Here is a 24,913-nt window from a genome sequence, read left to right on the forward strand (position 1 = left end):
TAGAAAATTATTCTTCTCCCGTACCGGGCCCTGCGCTTATTCCCGCCCAGGACCCCCAAGCTCGGTAAAAACGGCTCTAAACTGACCAGCTATTGAAGATTTTGGAAAGAGAAAATCTACACTTCTCCTGCAGTGACTGCATTTTCCGGCCACGGTCAAAGTTAAATCACGTATGACGGTCACGACGAAATTCAGCCGAGAATGATCCGACGCATCATCGAACCGTTCCACCATATCCCTATCGGTCCCACAATGTCCTGCAGGCCAAATTCGACAGACTCGTGTCCCGCGCCCCTCGTTCTCGTTTGTTTTTTTTTCCAACATTTCTCCGTGTGTGTGTGTGTGTGATTCTTCCCTTTTCTCTGTGTGTGTCTTCGCTTCCAGAGTGGATTACCTGGCGTCGTTCCTTTTGCACGTTATTGATTAGTTTCGTTAGTCGCTCAAACGCGGGTATCCAGGTAGGCAAGCAAGCAGGTTAAGGTAGCTTTTGCAGGAGGGGAAGGCGGAGGGGGGTGCTCTAAGCCAGTCACCTGGTAGTCAGTCATCTCTTTTTCATTGATCCACGGATCCTGGTAGCATCTGGGAGGAAAGCCCTCTACTTTCCTCAACCCCTCCCTAACACGTCCCGCTCTGTGTACAGGATGGTTGCTATGGGTACAGACCTTTTCTGGCTTTTTCCTATGGAAGAACCCCTTATATATTTTTTTTTTCATTTGTATTCTTTACCTTTTTTTTTTCATTTTTATTAACATTACCTTGGCTACCTTTTAGGGCTAGAATAAACGACGAGATGAGTATGAGCTTAGTATCCAGAGTGTGTTCGTTGGGAACAGGTGGAGAAAGTTGATTGAAGTGGCAAATCGGACAGAGGCTAATCACACAGGTAGCCACCCCAAAATTGTTTTTCATGTTTGTTATGTGTATGAATATATTGCTTGCGTTTTCTCTCTCGAAATGTTTCCGCGATTTGTATAATATCGATACTTTCTTAATGATAATTCTTGGAGTAATCTTAGTGGTTGATGCTGGAAGTTTTTCTGAGTGGCAACAACGTCCCGTGCTGGGTACCAAGGCGGCGCTTATCCCGTAAATAAATATACAGTCGAGGCTCGTTATAACCACCATGCGTTAATGCGACAGTATCATTATAACGACCGGTACGAGAAGTCACAAATGTTTTCCTATTCGTGTCCTGCTATTTTTCATCCAATATAACGACCTACAATCGGCATTCAATTCAATACAACGTCCAAACTCAGCTTATCTCCCATTTTTTGCAAAGAAATGAACAAAATTTATTGTTTTTTCAACTTAATATTTGAATTGAAATTTATAACGATTTTTTATTATATTTAACTTTTAATTTGATTATTTTCTAACCTGATGCATTTTCATTGCAACTGCTTTATAGCAGAATGAATAATGTAATATTTATTCTGCCCGAACGTGGGATGCTAAAGGTAAAAGCGGCCCTGAACTGATCAGCTATTGAAGTTAAGAACTTTAGGAGCTTTAATCTCTCTCTTTCTCAAAGTTCCGATATAACATCCGTTTCCCGTGAAAACATGTGGATCGTTATAACTAGCGTCGACTGTATATTGATGTTAGAATTTCGTGGTGTCATCTGAATTTTGTTTGAGGTTTAAACTATCCGCAAATATGAAATAGATGTTTCTGGTTGATTTCAAGATTTATGACCCGTGGCTTACTCTAAAGCTAAACCATTTTTATTTACTTATTTATTTATACAATATTGTCGGCCCTGGGGCCTATACAAGAGGATGCGATTGAAAATGACAAAGATATTGTTTGATATTGGACAAAAAACTAGTGATAGAGTGGGGGATTCGACAATAGAGCTTGGGAATTTGTTCCATTGGTATGAGGAATGAAGATGTATTTAAAGCAGTCAAGTAAAGCCATTGACTTTGAAAACTAGAAATGAGTAAGATTAATTTATATCCTGTACGAAAAACGAGTTTTTTGATGAGTTTCGGTTTATATACTCATGTTTATCTCAAAGTAATATTTTATTAATTTCTGTCAAGGAAAAATTCATTAATCTGCTATTGCTGTCTTTTTTATCCCAATATAGCTTCCGTAGTTTCGTTTTCAATATTGGCGCGCTCTGTAGATGCGTGATATTGTCGATTGTTACTTTGAGTCCCACTCATGCTGTACGATATCTCACATTTTTACATTATATAACTTGAAATTTTGCGATGAGAAACCGAAAAAAAAATATTATAAATTATTGGAATAGAATGTAGGTGTGCGGCATTTGTCTTTCTCCTCTCACATTAAGATCTTCAGTTCTCGATTCGACGTGATTAAATTAATGCCGCCATGTGAAAGCAGATTTTCTTAAATTTGTGGATGATCAATGATTGATTTGATCCTCTCAATGATGAATAAGTTATTTTCTTTTATGCAGAGTGAAATCTCGCTACTACGATACTCGATATAACGATAAATCCTTCAACAACAATATTTTTTTCAAATCTTGTTTGGAATTGCCTGTAGTCTATTGTTAAAATGCTCTCGATACAACGACATCCTTTAATACGGTAAATCCCTCTATAACGATATTTTTTGAAATTTTTTAAAACCGCTACTTGATATTTTTTCTCAAAATCGTTTTGAATTTGATTTTAACTTCGTCAGGGGTTTTCGTTCTTCTGAATGCGTCGTATTGTATCGGTATTTAGCACCCACAGGATTACCGAAAGCGCTAAGGAAGTAATTGGTATTAGTACTTTTTGTGTATGACATGACAGTGTAGCGCTGTAAACAACTTTACGCGGGCAAAGAAGCTAACAATTTTATTAATCAACTAATCAATTACATTTTATTTTTTTCGGTGAATAAAATACTAAAAGCGCATTTTCTAGTGGTGCTAATAATTCTGATTTAGAAAACATGACATCAACAGCATAAATTTGATGAAATGTGATGACAAAGTTTCCTCTGGATATAACGATAATCCCTCTACAATATTTTTTCTTGGTCCGCAGAGTATCGTTATATCGAGGTTTCAATGTGTATTTCTTTGAGAAAAACATGAGGGCACACGTGACCGAAAGGGGGAACTTGTCGATATGCTTCGAGTATCGGTTAAAATTTCTCTTTAATGTTTACGAGATTTCATTTCAAACATTTGAATGAACTATCTGATCAACGACGTGTAATTATTGCTATCAGTTATTAGGCTCTGGGATAAGACTGATTATTCAGTGTACATATATTGAGACTTGTGCGTCCTCTGAGTCCGTCTGTATTGTCTTGGGAGCGATTTCCCAATTGTGGCTGCGTAAATGTGCTATAGGCTCATTTTCCCACACTATTTTACGGTCTTTGTGTCAAAAAATATAAATATTAAATGGATATCAGATCTGATCTCTTGATTTATTTTGATGTGATTAATATTTATTGTATACAATATTCAGTAGCGTTAGTTGTTAAACACGTTGGATTCTCACGGGTGATGCAATGACGAAAACACCTATGACTTATTTTTGGGAAATACCCAGTGATATGGAAAGAACTTCACACTAAGTTACATAAAACGTGAACATCAACTATGCTACGAATCCACCAGGGTCATTGGAAGTGTTTCGACACCCGTGTGTGCTCGTCTTGAGCTTTATATAGGAAATTTCTGAATTTATTCTGGGGGTGCTCTCTCCTCAGGCCCATGCCACAAATTATCGTGGGTGCCGAGCACCCGTAGCACCCCCGACTACGACGCCACTGATTTTCACAGTCCGTGCACTATACGCTACGTAAAATAACCGCTGTCATCAAGTCTAAGGTGGAGCTACTTCAGTAGACCATCTTTAAAGATCACGTCTTCTTAGAGCTTGAAAGATAAAACAAAATAACCTTAACTTTATCATTTCTTTGAAAAATCAGAATATGTTTCACGTATTAAGTATTTTAATATTTTTTCGGATATTCGTGATATTAGCATTCATTTTATAGGACATGCAGCGAAATTTCCTCTCAATGTCACTTCGCCAAAAACCAAACTTCCAGCCGTGAGAAATGAGGGCAATAAATCTCACTTGAAAAAAACACTTGCATCAAGAGGAAACAAAAGCAAGAAAATAAAATGTGTGCAGCTTGTAACGATAAAAAGAATCATGAAGTTGACAAAAAGCACAGCTGGTGACAAAATGAATGTGGACACTAGTACAAGCAAGGATGAGGGTGAGTATGCATTCATGTAAGACTAAATGAGCAGCTTATTTTCAAAAAAGGGAACATTTCCATTTTTTTTTTCGAAATTCATTTTTCAACAGTTACTGAATCTTTGGGATGCACTCTAACGGATTATGCAACAGTTTATTCCAATGGAAATGTTTTAGGTAAAAATTGCAATGAGAGTAGTTGTTTCTGCCAAAAGGGAGCATATCCACCTCATTCATTCACTTCGGTATTTTTTGGTCGAACCTCTCTATAACGGTCACCCATGGGATGTAAAATTTTGTTCGCTAACGAGAAGTGTCCGTTAATGGATAATAAAATACATTGACGAATTCAAAAAAGTGTCCGTTAGTGGAGGTGCCTGCTAATAAAAGTGTCCTTTATGGGAGGTTCCACTGTAGAATGATCGTGTTAATAATCGATTATGTTAATGACGAGATGGCAGTAAGGGTACCTTCTTGGGCTAGGTAAAACCTTCTGAAATAAACAGGTGACGTAGAAATTTCCAATCTTTCAGAATCGACCAACTCCAACTTTAATCAAAAGGTAACATTTTCATTAAGTCTGTTTTAAAACTTAACATTTCCAAAATTCAAATGTAGATAACTTCCTTGATTGTTGATCAAGAAACATAGTATTAAAATTTTCACTACCTCCAGGGCCAGATCTGGAATACTTCGAGCTACGCGGCCGCAGAGGGTACCAACTGAGAAGGGAAAATTTTTTAGGATGCCAACTGAAGGGGAGGGGCGATTTTTTATCACCAAAATATCATTCGCTTACACTTGAAAAATGTCCAGAACAGACCCAGATATACGGGGAAGCATGCGTCAATGACTGAGCTGGTTGATATATGCTTATACAGGGTGCCCTGTAAGTGCTAATGCGGTTACAACGGACGGTTGATGATACAACATCAACCATCCATCGTAGAGGTACGATTCCAACTTGAAAAATGTTTGAAAGACGTGTTCAAAAATTATCTTGTACCAGTTGTGAGAGAAGCCCGAGTGGCGTGGTGGTAAGATGCGCGTCTACCACCGTGAAGGATGCTGTCACAGGTTCACACCCGAGGGAGGATGTAAATAAGGCATTTTCCCTAACGAACTGGAGACCACCACCGATAGGTAGCGTCTTCATTGCCAACCCATCTCATTAATGGCAGTAAATTGCAATATAGCGATATGACTAGAGTTGGTGTTTGGTGAAGTAGTTGTGAGAATGAAGATACAGGGTGTCGCAAAATAAAAAAATCTAAATTTTTATACGATCCCCCCCCCCCCTTGTCCTCTAACTTCAAATTAGAAAGTTATGCCTTGTATCTCATGAGGCGAATAGAAAAAATCCATGTCTTCAAATGCATATTCGCTAAGATATTTTAATTCAAAACGCGGAAAAAAAGCTCTGAAAGAACAGCAAAAACTAACGGACAATGCTCCCTTCCCTCATTTGTGCTATTCTTTCCAACGAATCCGATTTATGAATTCAAATAGCTTAGCGAACATCGCACTTAGAAACATTGAATTTTTCTGTTGGCCTCACACACACAGAAGATACAAGGCAACAACTTTCTAATTAGAAGTAGGAGGGCAAGGGCACCGTATAAAAATTTAGATTTTTTATTTTGTGACACACTGTATTCTCACTCTCAAAACTGGTACAGGGTGATTTTTTATTGTCTTTTGAGCATTTTCAAACTGGAATCATACCTCTACGATTGATCCCTTGGCCGTTTTGCCCGATCTTGAATTCTGGGAACTATGCGACCGCATAAGGCGCCAGCTGAAGGCGAGCAGTTTTTTATCACCAGAATATTATTTGCTCATCACCAAAATATTACTTGCTTACACTTGAAAAATGTCCAGTACTGGCCCTGCGTACGGACAATCTCATTTGCCCGTATCTCTTCTATTTTAATACCAAATTAATCGTATAAATAGCGGTAGTTGTTCACTAAATAGTAGTTTGCACTAAATGTAGTGTTACCACCTCCTGAACTGAGAAAGGAGAATGCCTGCTCACACCCCCTTGATGAAGTAATTTCCCCCAATTTTCACAACAGATAGTGCCAATTTTTCTGACAAAAAATGAAACCCGCCAACACAATAATTTTTTCCCAATTAAAACAGAACCTCTATATATGTTAAGAAGATTTGATAAATCCGGTCATCGTGCATAATCACCGGCTATTATGCATAGTTACCAACCATTTTTGGAATTTCAATAAATTTTGTTTTTGACATTTATCCGGTGATTACATGTAATCCCCAGCTGGAATTGGTAAATATGATAAAAATCGTCGATAAATATTTAAATTTAATGGACGTTTCCCTCAAATTTCAGTCTAGGATGATGGATTCGATCAGTGATGTTGCTTATACACTCATGTCCATAAATTGAGGATAATGCCAGCTCTGGCAAATAAAGGTTCAGAAACAAAACAAACGTTACTTATTCATAAAGCCCATTTATTAAACAAAAGATAAAGAACAAAAACGATGGTGCATGTATGATACCATTCATAAAAACTACGATTTTTGCTCCCTGGAGCAATTGTAAAAAATATCTCCTTTACAAAAGCTTACTATTACATGGTTGGTATGATGGTTAATACATTGTATGTCTCCCATGCGATGAAATACAGTCCGTACAACGCCTAGACATGCTGAGTATCAAATTATCGATCTGATCTTGGGGAAGATCACTCCACTCAACAAGCAATGCTCTCCGAAGTTCCGGTACACATGTAGGAGGTGGTTGACGGACTGTAACTCGTCGGCCAAGCATGTCCCACACATGCTCTATCCGATTCAAGTCAGGTGAGAATGCTGGCCATTCCATACGGGTTATATCCTCAGATTCAAGGCATTCGTTTACGATGTTTTCTCGGTGAGGACGGGCGTTGTCATCCATAAACACAAATTCTGAGCCCATGGCACCCCTAAACAAACGTACATGTTGTTCCAGAATGATGTCCCGATAAATTTGGGCTTTCATGGTTCCGGTTTGAACATGCAGATCTGTTCTGGAACCCAGTATAATTCCACCCCAAACGAGCAATGCTGCACCACCGTAACGGTGTCGTTCAATGATGTTGTCTTGGTGGTAACGGGTACCTGGCGTTCTCCAAATGAAAGTCCGACGTGAATCAGACTGCAAGCTAAACCTGGATTCGTCGGAAAACATCACACAGGCCCACTGTGACGATGTCCACATTGCATGTTCTCTACTCCAGGCTAATCGCTACCGACAGTGAGTTGCCGTGAGCGGAACACATCTGACAGGCCTGCGAGCATATAGACCAATATCTCCCAAACATCTGTACACGGTTTGCCTTAAAACTGTGGTACCCGTGGCTGCAGATAGCTGACGAGACAGGTCGGATGCTGTGCTTTGTCTGCTTCTTTTGGCAGTTACTGCCAAATACCGGTCTTCATTCGGCGTTATAACTAGGGGGCGACCTGTACTGTAACGTCTACTGACATTTCCGTTATCTTGGAATCGTTGCCAAAGCCTAGAGATGACACTTTGGGCAATTCCAAGTTCCTCGGATACTCGTAGGCCCACATTCCAGGCGACCGATAATTCTACCACGTCAAAAATCATCCACATGCGTCCTCTGTGTCATAACTATTCGCTTATGGCACTGAGCGCCTTACAGAACTCTTGTGAACAATTTTACTTCTTTGCCACCATTCCTTATATACGCCCCTCTTACAGTCTCGTCATTGTAACGTACTATCGGCATCATCTGGTGGCTTCATGAAATTTGCATATCATTCTTGCAGATGTGTGTGATAATTCTACAGGTGAAATTTTTACTTTAGATTTCGATTTCCGTGTGATTCTGAATTATCCTTAATTTATGGACATAAGTGTATTTAAAAATGTTGATAAATGTGAAGAAAGGTAATATTTACAATGCTGATAATAATTTATACGGTTTTTATTCTCATAGCACTTATTTTCATTTATCGTATTTTAACTTGTATAAGGAACCCTTTTTGTCAAAAACTGGGTCCCAAAAATAGGATAGTATTATAGATATAGCTTTTAAACTTTTTTCCAAATTTTAATCCCAAGAAATCAGGGGGTTGCTCATACACGTTAAAATACGGTAATTTAGTTTTTATGGCCAAATGTGTGTAGTGCACTCATCAAGTACGGGAGAAACTGATAAGTGGTTGAATTTAAGTGATATTTTCACATGATTTCTTCCATACTTATAATACTTCATACTTACCAACTTCAATCGGGAATTATTCATAATTATCGGTAAAAGTGGCAAATGTAGAAAAATGTATCAAACTTACCGAAACGATTGCTGGTTATGCATAATTGGGCATATTTAATGTTACCGTCCATTGGGTAATTTGTTTTTCCTCCATAATTTCGGACCAGGCGGAAAGGGTAATAGCATGATGACGGCCAAAAAACTCCATAATAATCTTGGACTTGAAACGTCTCGACATTCTAACAAATATGTCTAGCACAGACATTATGAGTTGGAGCAAAAAGGAAAAAACAGCAATCCGTCGCCCCTCACTTTTAATGAATTGTGCCCACCTTCTGGTCAGTTTTATTATTTCACCTGGAGCAGGGCGGGGGGGGGGGTTCTTTCTGTACCCTCAGAAGTTGTTGTTTTTTTTTATCTTTTGGGAATATTGTCTTTTTTTACCACAGGGATCTGCATTGAGTTATGTTTGCATCCTATTTTCTTTATTTTTGTATGGAATAGGTAACTTCTCTCCTCCCTAATTTAATACACGGCATCTGCTGTTGGTGAACAAACAATAGCATTCTCAAAGTGAATATTGCGGTTTCCTTTTTCCAGAGCAGTTTTTCTGACTGTCTTTTTTTCCTGTCATATTGGGATAAGCTAGGCCATGGTTAGAATAGCAACTGCCCTGCTTAGAAGCAACTTGGATTCGTCTGGGAATTTCGAGGGCGTTGGTCAAAGCGTGTAAAAATGTGTGGGAGAAAAATACACACGCAAACACTCATGCCAATATACTCGTGCCGCTGTGGTGGTCGAGTGGTTATAGTGACGGACTCGCGATGCGAGGATCCGGGTTCGAACCCCACAGTGGTGGTCGGCAGAAGTTGGTTTTCTGTGGTTCCCAACTTCAAGGCGCAAATGCGAGCCGATCTCCCCGTTATAAAGTCTCGCCACAGAGAGCAACAGTCCTACAACGATAAACCATTCAATCATAACACTTCACACATAGTTAGAAAAACTGGTGGCAGATGGCAGCACCACACATAACAAGCATTACAGAGAAACAAAAACTTCACGTCAGGTTTCATTACACGTACACGCGCATTCCCGCATGTACCGATTCGTTGGGAGTTCCGCGAGTGGGGGTGTGGGCGGTGTGCATGTGTGGTGCAGCAGTAGGGGGTAGGGCCTCCAAAAAATGGCTCGCTCGAGGATCCATGATGTTCTTAAGTCAGCCACCTCGTTGGGCAATTTGCCTGTTGTGTTTGTATTTGTATATGTTAGAGTGAAAAAAAAATTTTATTGAAAAAAAAGAAATTATATAAATCAAACTTGAAAAAGACTACGAATTTTCTAAAATGGCGGAGGACGCTTGAAATGATGATACCAAAAATGAGGACGGATGGTAACCCTTACAAAATGTGGGGTTATTTTTATATGCACAACCGTAAATGTAACTTCTCTGTTAGGCGGTAATGTAAGAAAAAAAGACAGCGCTTTTCCAGGAAAAACATTATTATTTTATTTGCAGAAAAGAAAGGTGTTCTAAATGCCTAAAAATATTAGAAATGTTAATTTTAATAATATTTTCCTATTTATAAATGTAAAATAAACAAAAAAATGCAATAAAAAATATGAGTTTTTTTATTTTTGAATTGAATTCGGCAAGAAAATAAATTGTCAAGTTGTTAAACGGCTTCGACATGACACCTACATTGCTCCAAGTTTTATTTCATGCATCATATATACTAAATAAAATTTTTAACATTTTAGAAATAATCAGAGATCTGATAAATAAGAATAGAACAATCCTACATTTTATTTTTCTGAAATAAAATGTTTTAATACGGCTATAGCAATGAATAAATAAACGGCAGAGCTCTGCCAACGGGTATGTCCCGTTGCCGATACGTATCTCTTATCTCTTCCAGCCCAGCTTCATGGCAGAATCTGGAACATTTTATTTATTTATCCAAAAAAAACCATATCTCTACATAAATATACACACATACAACGATATACAGGGCGCATAGCAAACAGGGGGTATGGCATTTTACTGGCAAACCGTTGATCCTAGAGGTATACTTCCATTTAGAAAAAGTTTCCAAATAACGTGTAGTACTCAGATATGTCATTCATGTTTCAAGGGGTTGTTTGGCTATTAAAATAAAACAATAACCTTTTTTTACAGTCCCCGTGTGCCCCAAAACCCAATTAGAAAGTTGTTGCCCTGTTTCTCTTGATGCCAACTAAAAAAACATTTCACGTTTCTAAGTACAATATTCCCTAAGATATTCGAATTCGGAAAACGGAGAAAAATTGGGGAAAAAACAACGTTAAATGCGAGTAAAACGGTTTTCCGCATTTTTAGAGCTGTTTTTCCAACTTTCCTCCATTTTTCGAGTTCGAATATCTCAATGAATATTGCACTTGAAAACATGGAATTTTTTTTGTTGGCATCAGGAGAGGCAGTCCAACAACTTTCTAACTGGTTTTTTGAGCACACTGGGACTGTATAAAAAGTTAATTTTTTAATAACTATACGACCCCTTGCAGCATGAATGACATATCTGAGTACTACACGTTATTTGGGAACTTTTTCTGATTGAAAGTATACCTCTAGGAGCAACGGTTAGCCAATAAAACACCATACCCCCTGTTTGCTAGGCACCCTGTATGTCACAGGACATTGGGTACTGTAGCGACGCTTCTATAGCAGATAATGTCAGTAATTTTTATGTTATAAATATCGTATTCTTTTTCATTTCGTTTGGCACAGAAAATACTAGTGAGATTAAAAAGAGAAGAAAAGAAGCTGATGCAAGAGTTGACAATGAAAGTGGAGAAGCTGAAAAAGATATTGGGAATGAAGAACATCTTTCAACACCTGTTGCTCAAAGTTTTGAATCAGATGATGATACCTGCCTTACTGGCAACATGAATCCGGAGACTTCAAATGTGACGGAGGATGCTCAAGACAATGAAAACATGGCTGAAGTTAAACAGGTTAGTCTCATATTCAAATGCTGAAGCTTGTAAATTATCGAGGGTTGCATAGGTGTAAACTTGTAATTGGCCCCCATGGACCGCAGCCGCCTTTCCAATATTCTCCAATCTCCATGATTCTAATACATTACAACTTCTCGATAACGGACACGAATGGGACGAAAATTTTGCCCACTAACGGGGAGTGTCCGTTACGGATTTCCCACAGTAGAAATACTGGGTTTGCGCCGCCCCCCCCCCCCTAATTATCTCGAGCTTCCCAATATTTCCAATAACTTCGCGCCTATACGCGTATTTTTGTACATTTTTGAGCAAAGCCGAGACTTCATCTCTAATTATCTCCTTTTGTATTCTACAGCTTTGTGTGCCATTTTGCGGAACCTTCAAATAACTCCGTTCTTGTGGACCCCTTCCGGGGTGCTTTCTATGATGGACCAGAGTACCGTCTGAATTAATTCAGAAATTGAAATCTCGTACATAAAAAAAAGCCGAACACCCATAGTTCTAAAACACTTCCGACGCTCTCTGTTAGCTGAGTATTATAGCATACGTAGTTATATACAGGGTGATTATAAAAAAACTATCCCGACATATGGGCCCCTAACTATCATACCATTCAAAGAAACTGAATGAAATTTTGGAATAAGGTATTTTGAGGTATGCGCTCAAGAATGATATGGAAAACAACAGTGTCACTCTAACAGTTACGGTTACAGTGAGAAAATTTCGAAAATATCGAATGGCAACACCAAGTGTTTTGTATTGAAATGTGATCTCCATTGTGAAAAACCCTAAATAGCGTTCAAACGGCAACTGTAGCATGAAATTCACCGGCGGTAGATAGGCTAAAAGTGAGGACAACCAATAAGGACATAGAAGCAGCATAAAATAAAGCATTTTATTGTGTTTCACAAATTTTCCACATGACCTTGTGGAGGACTAATCAGGCTGGGATCTCAGCCGAAGAAACGGTGTGACGAATGAAACGAACATTAATGCTCTGGTGCATGGCAAAGTCCTTTTTACTTTTTCCTTGCCTAGCTCCGGGGATTTTCGTGATACAGGTGCCATTTCAACGCTATTCAGTGTTTTTCAGTATGGAGATCGCATTCCAATACAAAAAACTTGGTGTTGCCATTTGATATTTTCGAAATTTTCTCACTGTAACCGTAACTGTTAGAGTGATACTGTTGTTTTCCATATCATTCTTGAGCGCATATCTCAAAATACCTTATGCCAAAATTTCATTCAGTTTCTGTGAATGGTATGATAGTTAGAAGCCCATATGTTTTTTTATAATCACCCCGTATATACAAGGTCTGTATAATTAAAGTTCCACTTTGAAATTGCCGTAAAAAGAAAACTACTGGACAAAATGTTATCAAACGTGGTAATTAGTTTAAAAGAGGTCATGGGTATTGTCCTGGCTTTTCGTGTACAGGGTGATTAAGAAAGAATCATCCGATTTCAGAATGATTCTACACTTGAAATCGACCATTCACAAAAATTGTTCATAAAACGTAGACACATTGTCCCCCGTATATTCACATATTACTTATCATTCTATTCTGTGTTTTTAATTTTTAAGAAATAAACAATTTTGAAATCGGGATATTCTGTCTAAGTCACCCTGTAAATACTAACTTGATATCGTCCACCGCATGCCAGAAATTTACAAATTTTTCTCTTTTTTTCCGCTGTTTGGATACCTTGTTTCGTTGTCTAAGTTGTGCCTGAAACGCGAATGTGTATCCCTATTGAAACACGCGTTACAAAACATTTTAGGAAAACATCTTCCATAGAGTAACATGGGTAGAGTAAACGTTCAAACGTCAACATGCTTTTTTTACAAGGACATTACACATTCGTGATTCTGGCATGGAGGAGCCGATATATTAATTATTGTACAAGTAAAATTTGATAAAATCACATTGTATGATACATGGTAATTAGCTCAGCTGAATAAAGGCATTCTTTAGGTTGATATATTTTAAAATAAAAATGAATTTCTTATTTATAAGTTTTGATTTTGGAGAATCTGACGCGACCCCCGTGCATTGACACGACCCCCGGTTCCAACCCATGGTTTGCGCACCACTGATCTAGAGGACGGGAAACCGTATAAAACATTAAATTTTGTATCGCCGTAGATATACGTCCACTGGTAAAATCAATGACGCATCTAAAACGGGCCCATTATTTGAATATTTTTTTAATATAAAGTGTGATTCTAAAGCAGGGTCGGAACTAGAGGGGGGCTGGGGGCAACTGCCCCGGGTGGCAAAATTTAATGGGTGACAATTTTAGGTAGGTACAAAAAACACCGTTATAAAACTATCGAATTTTTAAGTTGTGGAGACGGCAAAATAATGTTAGCCCCAGGCGGCAAAAATCTTAGTTACGGTCCAGTTCTAAAGTCATTGGTTCAAAAGAAAACGGTGTGTATAAGGACCCCCTCCCCACCCGCTCGTAATCATCCGCCAACACCCGAGCTTTTTGATGTTTGCCGCCATCTGGTGGAAAGGAACAGGCCGCTCTACACGGCACGGGAGAAACCAATCCCACGATATATCACTCTATATCAGCGTTTCTCAGCCTATGGTCTGCGGACCAGAGGTGGTCCGTGACGATGGCACAGGTAGCCCGCAGGCAGACTTGATAATTTAATTCTACTTGAATGAAAAATTTTCAATTGTGGAACTGATATTAGTAATAACCTTTTGGGGATCAAATAAAAATACCAAATCCTAATACTTCGCGGATAACCCTATTTCATCAAAAAAAATACGGGAGATTACGGTCTTAAATACGAGATATTGCTATTTGGTCAAAAACCATGTCAATTGTCAATGAAATTGCCAATTATTTCGAAATCACAGAATTTCAGAGCTATTGTAAATCCCAGTAAACAAAAATGTTTAAAAACAGATGATAACATTCCATTGATGAAAAATAACGAAAAATTTACATCTTGCGTACAGAAAAATGTACGACATTGCCAATTGCAGTCAAATATGCTGTCATAAGTCGGCAAAATCATCAATATTGCGAAATTGTTTAAATGAAGAGTTAACAAAAATCGCATTGAATTGAAATGTAATTCCCCAAAAAGAACATTGAATATGACAAATATTTGAAATGGATATCTGTATTTTCTAGATATAATTATCGTAACATAGTTTATAAGTTATGAAAATCATCTGAAGATATTATATAATATTTAGTTTGAGTTATCTTGGTAAAGATAACGAAGTAAAATAAGCATCGTTTAAAAAAGTGGGTCAATTCTACAAGAAATTCGTTCGAATCAAAAATACAAGATTGTCCCGTAAAATAAAATTCGTCTAGTTAACACTGCTTATCGTGATCCACCTAAATGTTTCAGATATTTTACTGGTCTTTAGACTCAAAAACGCTGTCCTATACAGGGTGTTTCAAAAAGAATCACCCGATTTGAAATGCGTATATTACGAAAAATATTGAACATAGGCACTTAAGATTAATTTCATATTACATGGCTAATCATAAAGTTGTTTTACAAACCAAGTTAAAGGTGCTCAATATGTCCACCTTGGGATGCACGGCATATGTCTATACGGAAGTCAAATTCATCCCAAACTTTTGCGAGCATGTTTGCATCCACTGCGAGTGGATTTCTGTGGACTACGTGCGAAACTCTGTCGAATGCGCTCCACATTTTCATCTGATATGCGGGGACGGTCAGGGGATTTCCCTTTACACAGCAACCCGTGTCTCGGAATTGTTTATACTATCGCCTAATGCTCTGAGCTGTAAGAAGTTCAACACCAGGGTATTGTCGACGAAAAGCACGATGAACAGTTGTTACGGACTCACACTTCGGACTCGCACTTCGCGAAGTTTAGAACATAAAATGATTTCTGTTATGCAGCCGCTATCTTGACAAACACTGAAGTGCCGCCGAAGGAAGAGCGTTAGCGCTAGAGTGTTAGCAACCGCATTAAACTCGAGATTTCTCACTTTCTACCTATACATTATTCGATCAAAACGGATTAAAAGCTGAATAGTTATATTTTTAAATCGGATGATTCTTTTTGAAACACCCTGTATATTTCACAAGCCAAATTATTACAAAGTACATCATTCGGGCCGTCCATCGGAGCCATAGAAGACGTTCAGGGCTGCAACTAGAAACGAAAATTTACTCAGTCTGAAAGCAGTGTCTATTTTGGGGCCCCTCTCTCGGTAACTTTTAAAGGAAAAACAGTAGACTCAGCGCTCTTCCTGATCCAGAACCCCAGGTCACCAGAACCTTTTCTAGTTACGGCCCTGTGTGAGGAGGTATATAATTTATTCTTCCTCTAAGATCGTAACGTGCTTAATACTGAAATTTAATTTTTTAATAAATTTTGGATTTTTAGAAAAGTTTCGATTTCTTGAAACTGATTAAACAAAAATATTTCTCTGCTTTTTGGGGATAATAACAAAGAAAAATTGGAGGGGGCAGTTTTATATCATTGTATATACCCATGAATTATTGTGTTTGGTGGGGCAAAGTTCTCCTTATAAGGTTTATTAGGCAAGTTCAAGTGGCATGAGCCACCAGGTTTCGGCACCTATGCGTGCGTATCTATACTTGTTTTCTTTCTTCCAAACCGAGCACAACTCCGGTCGATTGTCATGGGCAATTTACTACTGAATGAGTTGTGCCGGAAGTATGCATGTGTGCCTTAAAGTCTGATTGAATATTTGTACTATTGTAGTCCTGTTTTTCTCTGTGGGGAGACTTCTTGATCGGAAGATCGGCTCGCATTCACGCCTTGACACGTTAGAACCCGCAGAAAACCAACTTCAGCCGACCGCCACTGTTCGCCAGTGGTAATCGAACCCGGGTCCGAGTCCGTCACTAACGTATCTACACTAGCCTGCTGCATGCGTTTTCATGAGAATGTGCATTTTAGCCATTTTCTCCCGAATTTGCGACAAACAAGCGTTAATTCTGGTATTTCGTTCTCATAAAATTGCCGACGGCAGGTCAATTACTATTCCAACAACAGCAACGTTCAGCCAGTATGGATAATTATCAGTCAGCACTGGCGTACATACGGGATCCACCCCCGAGCCGAGATTACGGTGGGGTTTTTTATTTTGCAGTAAAAAATGAACTTCACGCACTGAGTTGAGAAAAAACTCATAGTTTAAAAAATTGATTGCAGATGGTAGCACTACACATAACAAGCATTACACAGAAACAAACTTCACGGAAGGTTCACTATACATGCACACACATTCCAACATGTACAAATTCGTTAGAAGTTCCGCAGAGGAGTATGAACGAGGTGCATGTGTGGTTTAGTAGTAAAAAATGAAAAGAAAACACCTTTGGAAGAAAGAAAAAATGATCCCTTCCCTCTCTTAAGAAAATCCTGCGTACGCCTATGTCAGTCGGAAACGCCACCGGTAGAAACAAAACCGCATCATCCAGAAAATGAGAACACCGCTATTCTATCTTTCTTTCTTTCAAACGGAGCACAACTCCGGTCTAACGCCATGAGAAATTTACTACCGAGTGAGTTGTGACGGAAAAGTGTGTGCGTGCGTGCCTATGGGCGACGCTTAGGCCGTTCTAGGAGGAGCAACAAGTCCTAGTTGAAAAGAGACAAAAAGCTTTGTCGACTATAAAAACATGGTCAGGGAGTGCTGAAAATATATCCCACGCTGGTAGAGATCTTTTTTTCTTCCACCGACGTGCGCGCCTAATAGTCTGAACAGGAGAGCGAATGCGTGAGCGCAGACGGGTCTGGTGCCTCGGGCGTCGCACCAGAGGGGGAGAAAATTTCGCTCTTTAACCTCTCCTTCAACATTACAAGAAGGCGCCAAAATGCGTGCGTGTCCCGACTGACCAAGCATCTATTTACGACTCTGAGTCTAGGTGGGTATTTATTGCTTTGTGTAAATTTTTTTTAGCTCTGCAATCCATATTTCAATCTCTGAATGAAGTGCGATGATTGAATATTTGTACCGTTGTAGGTCTGTAGCTCTCTGCGGTGAGACTTTCGATATTCTCTCTGCAAGAGCAACGAGATCCATTATGTAGAGCTGTGTTTCCAGTGGTTCAGAGGTGTCGGAGTAATTGGAGTGGCCTGGTGTTAAGATGCTCCTCTACCACCGTGAAAGTTGCCGTTATGTCTCACGTTCGATCCGGGGGAAAAATATACATAACATGTTTTCCTAGACGAGCTTGAGGTGACCACCGATAGATGGCGCTTTCATTTCCAACCTAATGCATTAACAGCAGTAAATTGCAGTACAGCGATATGGCCGGAGTTGGTGATTGGTGAAGTAGTGGTGTCAGAGTCAGGAGTGTGAGCACCCTCAGAGTTATTTCAGAAATCAAAATTTTCTACATAAAGGTCAAGACGAACACCCAGAATTTTGAAATTGTAAAATTTCGATTGAATGAAATTTTAAAACTCTTCAAATGCCTTATTTTATATAATTTCAATTTGTTATATCTTTTTTATTATTATTTCATAATTTTTGTTTTATTTCACGCAGGATAAACAAGAAGCTCAACAATTATTCAACTGCTCAGTCTGCAAGAACATTTTTGATTCTGCAACAGCTTTGACATTACATATGAAGCAGCATAATATTGGAAGTCAAATCCATAAATGCGCAGTTTGTTCAAAAGTACTCAGTTCTGCAAGCTCTCTCGACAGGCATATGTTAGTTCATTCGGGCGAACGACCTTTCAAATGCAAGTTGTGTGATATGGCTTTTACCACAAATGGAAACATGCATCGCCACATGCGTACACATGGTGAAGCAGGAGAATCATCTGAAACTAGTAAAGGTATTGATCTCAGAAAAAAAGAAGCAATAAAAAGGAAATCATGTGACTTGACCTCAGTCTCTGAAGGGTCATCTGAGCCTTTATCATGCAAAGAAAAAGATAAACTGCATTGTCCAGTGTGTGCAAAAACATTTCTATGCAAGTATGGTCTGCAAACACACATGGAAATACATCCGAAGGATCCTATTTTATGTAGAAATTGTGGAGAAATATCAATTAACTATATGGCTTATTTCAATCATAAATGCAATATTTCGGAAAATAAAACTGTAACCCCAGAGAAAATATGTTGTGGTTTTCATGATCTAAATTTTATTGACTTTTCTTCTAATAAATTTTCACTGGTATCCAAGTCAATTTGTGAACAAAAAATCAAACGTCCAAGTAGTGCCTTTCATATTTTTGAGTGTACAGAGTGCAAAAAAGCATTTCCATGTGGTCGTTCTCTCAAACTACACATGAAATCCCATAATAATGATAAAGAAACATTTTGTTTGAGCTGCAACAGCAACTTTGGAGCTCCAGAATTTTTGCAAGTTCATCAGTTATGTCACAAATCTGCTGATTGTTTCACTTGGCAAAACCATGATAATAAAGAGACAGCATCTGATGATCAGTCAATATGTAGTGGTAAAGAAGATTTTCTTGCTCTCTTCAATCTTCAAACTAAAGAGTCTCATCTATCATTTCTCAGAAGCTTAAAGTCATGCTGTATAAAAGAAGGGACTTTTGAAAACTTAAATTATTTTGTTCATGGTTGCTCAAAAAAAGATTTGTTGAAAGAACAGGATGGAGATCAAAATAACAATAGCAGCAATGATTTTGCAGATATACAGTCCATTATATCATTAACATCAAAAGCTCCTCTGATGAATGCTGTACAGTCTTCACCAGTTGCTGCACGACCTGCATCACCTTGTGAAGAAAGTCCTTTTCAGTCAGATTCACAAAAAAATGTTCCATCAACAACTGCATCTGCTGAAACTCTGGCATCATTGATAACTATTCCATCTACAAGTGTGATGCAGGATGCGTCATCTTCACCTGATACTGTATACTCATGCAAAGTTTGTGCTCAAAAATTTTACAATATCAATGCATTAAAACGGCATGGTAAACTTCATACACAAAGAGGATCTAACTATTCTTGTCATTTATGCTCATACGTTAGTGTGGACAAGAGCACTCTCATTCGTCATTTAAGAACTCACAATGGTGAAAGACCATTCCAATGTATTATCTGCAAATATGCATTTACTACCAAAGCAAATTGTGAACGCCATGTGAGAAAAAGACACAAAAAAATCACAAAGCCTGAAATAAGAAGTTGCATGCAATATAATCCAAATATGATTCTCAAAGCTTCTGAAGTAGCCTCATCAGACATTGGAAATTCAGAAACTGTATGTAAGTATTGTAATGTTGATTTCAAGTTTAATAGAGTATTGCGACATCATCTGAGATCACTTCATAACAGTTGTAATAGAAAGCCATTCAACTGCAAAATTTGTAGTTTTGGATTTTCTACAAAAAATAACTGTATTCGCCATGTTCTGAAGCAACATCCGGGTATGAAAGATAGGCTGCGTTCTGTTGTTGTTCCAAACTCTCAAAAAATCAATTGTGAAATATCGGAAACAGAATCTGATAATACAACAGATGCATTGCATAAAGACATTCTACAAAAATCAATGATGACTGATGAACAACCTGAACTTATTGAGCTGGAAGAAGGTAAGGATGAACCATTGAATTTGCAGGTCAAGAGCATTTGCACAGAATCAAGACAGAATGAAACTGTGATAGCTGCTGAGAGTCTTGTTAGTTTGTCTGAAATGTTTCCTAGTCAAGGAGAGCCTATTGATCTCTCTGTTCAGCCTCTAGATTTAACCATGAAATTAGAATCCTCTTGCTGTCAGAAATTTATCTCAAAACCAGTGAGCATTTATACTATTTCTAAAAGAATTTCAGCTGAATCTGATAATTTTTTAGATTTATCTACCCCTAGAGTTTTTCTATCAAATCATGTGAATACTTCTGCAAAAAACTCATTCTTAGTAAAACCAGTCCCTGAAAATGCTTATAATACTTTGAATATTAACAGATCTGCTAACCAAAAATTTCGAGCTTTCACCTGCGTGTATTGTTCAGCTGGATTCACACTGAAATCTAATATGGAGAGGCATATAAAGAGAAAACATCCAGAATTTGCTAGACCTACTCGAAGCAGAAATTTTATTCCCTCTGTGGTTGCTCACCATTCTCAAAGACACTCTTTTACCATGCTATCCGACAAAACTCGTGATGCTCTGCGTCATGTATTAAGCGCCAAAGTCCATCATAATATAACTTATGCTCCTCACCATAGTGTGCCTAATATTTGTGGGCCAATTAGGAAGCCTACACATATGAACAACATATCAAAATTCTGTCACAAAAGATGCAATTATCTACCTATTGGAACTTCTAACTCATCACTGAGAAAACATGATGAAAATGGTACCTCTATTGAATACAGTTCTCAAACTGATATTCCAGAAGATGAAAACTCTTCTGATCTTGCAAGTGTTTCTTCTGTGATATGCATAGCTAATTCACAACAATTCGGACAGTATTTTGAAAAATCATTAACTGATAGAAGTGACAAAACTCAGGGAAATAAAACTTTATTACCGGACAATGTTTCATCTGATAATAACAAAATTTCACCATCATCTGTATCATGCCCATTCTGTAATCGAGAATTTCCTTGGTCTAGCTCGCTGAGACGTCATATACTAACTCATACTGGACAAAAACCATTCAAATGCCCAAAATGCACTCTCTGGTTCACAACGAAATCTAATTGTGAAAGACATTTGATTAGAAAACATGGACACAAAGGAGATCTCATCTACCGCGCTGTACCTGGGCGACCATTCAAGTGTAAACATTGTCCAAGTAGTACATTTTCAACCCAAGGGAATTTGCGCAAACATTTTTATTTGAAACATTGGACGAGAAGCTATTTGGGAATGAACTCAAAACCGCTTGAGAAGTGCGACAATAAATTTACTCCATCTGATAATATTTTGGATGCACAATCTGGAGATGCATCTCAGAATTCTGAAGATCATAGTTACAGCCATTCAGAAAAGAAAAAAAATTATAAATGCCATTTTTGTAATGAATGTTATGAAGGATTTTCAGATTTATCACAGCACATGGCAAAACATAAACATGTGATATATATGTGTTACCTCTGTCGAAAAACATTCTCGACATCCGAAAGTTGTTGCTCGCATTTTAAAACTTCCCATTATTTGATCTACATGCAGATGGCGCGAAATGATACCAGTAACATATCCGAAGATGAAAATTCTGTGGAATCATCAACTGAAACTAATCCGGAAAATGAAGAAATATCTTTGCCTATAGCTTGTATGCTGTGTTTTCACAAGCTTTCTTGTCTCAAAGCTTTGCAGCAGCACGTCAAGAAACATATTTCTGTGAAACCTCTGGAGGATATGCAAGATAACAGCACCAATACCTCTCAAAAAGATAGTCTAGAAGCATATTCTGAAAAACTTTCTCCAACAAACCGATTAAAAAACTCTCTTTTGTATCTTCTCACTCCTTCAAAAAACTATGTTGAAACCTCAAAAGAATCGGATACAAAGCTTGATGGAACAGATACAAAAAGTTCTCCTGAAGATGGCTCTGACTTAATACAAAACCTTTTAGGTATCCAAGATTCAAAAATTATAGATGAAATGCTTGTTTCTGCTGATTCTGCTGCAAAACTTTTAGGTGTTAAAGAGATGTAAAAATCAAGTCATAGTGCATATATATGATACAGGCAGATATTCACCCAAAAACATTTTAAGATATTTTCAATGTGTCATTTATATTTGTCTTTGGTGTTTTATTTTTATAGTTTTTCAAAAAAGAGAAAACAACTGCAAGAGAGTACGTATCTAATCATTGTTGTATAGGGATATGCAGGTATCATTTCTTACTTGTATTAAAATAAATATGGTTTCGGACATAAATTCTCCAATTCATAACTTTTATATACAAAATCAAAAATGTTAACGCCGATGCCTGGCCCCATGTGGGCCATGTGTCGACTTCCAGACTTTAATATGCATTCATGAAAACTTGAAAAAAAAAATACTTCAACACATAAATCTTTATGTATACAGAATATATTATATGTTTCAAATATGTAATGCAAAACAGTTTTTATTTAAAAATGAATACTGTAATACATTTCTTTTTTAGAATGTAAACAAAGAGAGATATATATGAATATTTTATTCTAGTCAAAATTTTAAAGCAATAATAAAGTGTCAAATGTTTAGTGCAATGGAATAGTGAAGAATTAGTGCTTCACATAACATTCCATCAGTTTTAAGGAAAGTGGAAGTCACATTTATTGTTACATTGTTTATAGTTCATTCTACACCAAATTGTGTAGTATGATGAAGTTGTGGTACTTTTTCTTACCATTGGGTCATCGGAATATTGTTTCATGCTTCTGCAATAATTTATTGATAAATAATGGAAGATTTTCATAATATATTTATGCAAATTTGTCATACGAACCACCTTGGTACTGAATGCAGATATTTGTAACAGGGTCAGCTCTAAACGACAACTTAACCCTGTTTGCTTTTTATTAATACCTTTATTAAATCTCATAATCTAATCATTTTTATTTCGCAAACACAAACAAAAAGAAGTGAAGCAAGATTAGTATATTTAACTTTTTTTTTAATGAAGTGAGTATAGGCCTATACTTATTCTTAGAGAGAGATCTATGCTTTATGCTTTTTATGCCAATAATATTATACAGGGTGTCAATGTCAGGTCATCAACCGTACGTCGTAGAGGTATGATTCCAGTTTAAAAAATGCTCAACAGGCGTTCAAAAATTACCCTGTACCAGTTTTGACAGGGAAAATACAGTGTCTAGCAAATAGCAAAATAAAAAATCTAAATTTTTATACGGTCCCCCTGTGCTCTAACTTCTAATTAAAAATTTGTTGCCCCGTATTTCCTGAGGCCAACAGCAAAAGTTACATGTTTCTGAATGCAATATTCACAGAGATATTCTAATTCGAAAAACGGAGGAAATTTGGGAAAGAACAGCGTTGAATGCAGAAAAACCATTTTAACCGGATTTAACGCTTCCCAAATTTCCTCCATCTTTCGAATTCCAATATCTCTGTGAATATTGCACTTAGAAACATGGAAATTTTTTCTGTTGGCCTCAGGAAATACCTGGCAACAACTTTTTAATTGGAAGTTAGAGCACAGGGGACCGTATAAAAATTTAGATTTTTTTTTATTTTGCGACGCACTGTATTTTCACTCTCAAAACTAGTACAGGGTAATTTTTGAACGCCTGTTGAGCATTTTTTAATTGGAATCATACCTCTATGACGGGTGGCTGATGAGATAAAGGCCGTGCTACCACTTACAAGACACCCTGTATATTTTCATTATACATGTATTTTTCTGTTACATTAATCGAATAAATATTGAAGAAAACACTTCTAGAAAATACACATCATGAAAATATTTGAAATACTTATTTAAACATTAAAAAAAAATCCGTCCAAACCTAAAAGCATTTCTTTCCTTTCGTACTATTGAAATGAAAATCAATACTGGGCAAGTCATGAAATTTGATTTGTTGATATACAATATTCTGGTGAATAAAAACTTTTATAAAATTCAATGATGACGAAATAAATTTAATGAGTAGTTTAATCATGTAACATAGCTAGTAACCAAAACATGGGAAAACATAATAAATATTTGCAAGATTGAATCACATTGCGGCTTCACACATGCAACATGTGAAATTATAACAGATGTAATGGAATGGTGAATCCAATATATTTGGATTGGTTTGGGGCAAAAGTGCAACTGCTCATATCATGATTACTTTGTCGCAGTTCAAATGTGCATCTCAGGTTTTATTGAAAAAAGTGACATGCGCTCTCTTGTTTCTATCTCATAAAATGTAAATGAAATTTATTAAAGATGTATCTATATGTGTACATGAAAAATAATATAATCAAAATGCTGAGTCAAAATATTGGTTATTGAAATGTCATTGATTTTATATAAGATTTTACAGAGCCTGACCAATTGAAATGTTATGCAGAGTAATTATATATAGAAAAATACACATATTTTTATGAATGAGAATAATTTTATTTTACTTTTATCAATACCATGTCAATGTTTTCATATTTTCCTGAACAACTGATCTTGTTATCCACACAACGTTTGGTTATTTGGTTCACCATTTTTTGTTTATTCATACAATTTGAGTTTACTAGTTTATTTCATTGCTTTTCCCAACAAGGTTTGAATTCCAAGATTTAATATATTGTATTAAAATATTTATGTTACGCATATTTTTTGTTTTATTTTTATCTTGCCAGCCAAACAGTTTATGCAATTTGAGAATTTAAAAGATTTTAATGATAAAATGGCAGGGGTGGGATCTTATTTTTTACAAAAACATTTACACTTATGGTTATAATGGTTATCCACTCTTATTATCGTTCAATGATGAATTCCTAAACTATTAGTCTGATAGGTAAGATAGCCTTTTATGTAAAAAAAAAACTATTTCTGAAAAAAATCAA

The 24,913-nt window shown here is 37.1% G+C and overlaps 1 protein-coding gene across 1 annotated transcript; it reads left to right on the plus strand.

Moving 5' to 3' along the window:
* The first annotated feature begins 813 nt into the window (after window positions 1-813).
* LOC149072591 (ras-responsive element-binding protein 1-like) lies at window positions 814-23,272 on the plus strand. The gene is made up of 4 exons (XM_089246844.1): window positions 814-883; window positions 3,982-4,209; window positions 11,205-11,431; window positions 17,969-23,272. Exons 2-4 carry the CDS (start codon window positions 4,143-4,145, stop codon window positions 22,070-22,072), a joined length of 4,398 nt encoding a protein of 1,465 aa, XP_089102970.1. The 5' UTR covers window positions 814-883; window positions 3,982-4,142; the 3' UTR covers window positions 22,073-23,272.
* The last annotated feature ends 1,641 nt before the right edge of the window (window positions 23,273-24,913 follow it).

The sequence above is a fragment of the Pholcus phalangioides genome, unplaced genomic scaffold, assembly GCF_987345545.1.
Source record: "Pholcus phalangioides strain wild (caught in Gottingen) unplaced genomic scaffold, Ppha-v1.0 ptg000017l_1, whole genome shotgun sequence".
Classification (NCBI taxonomy): Eukaryota; Metazoa; Arthropoda; class Arachnida; order Araneae; family Pholcidae; genus Pholcus; species Pholcus phalangioides.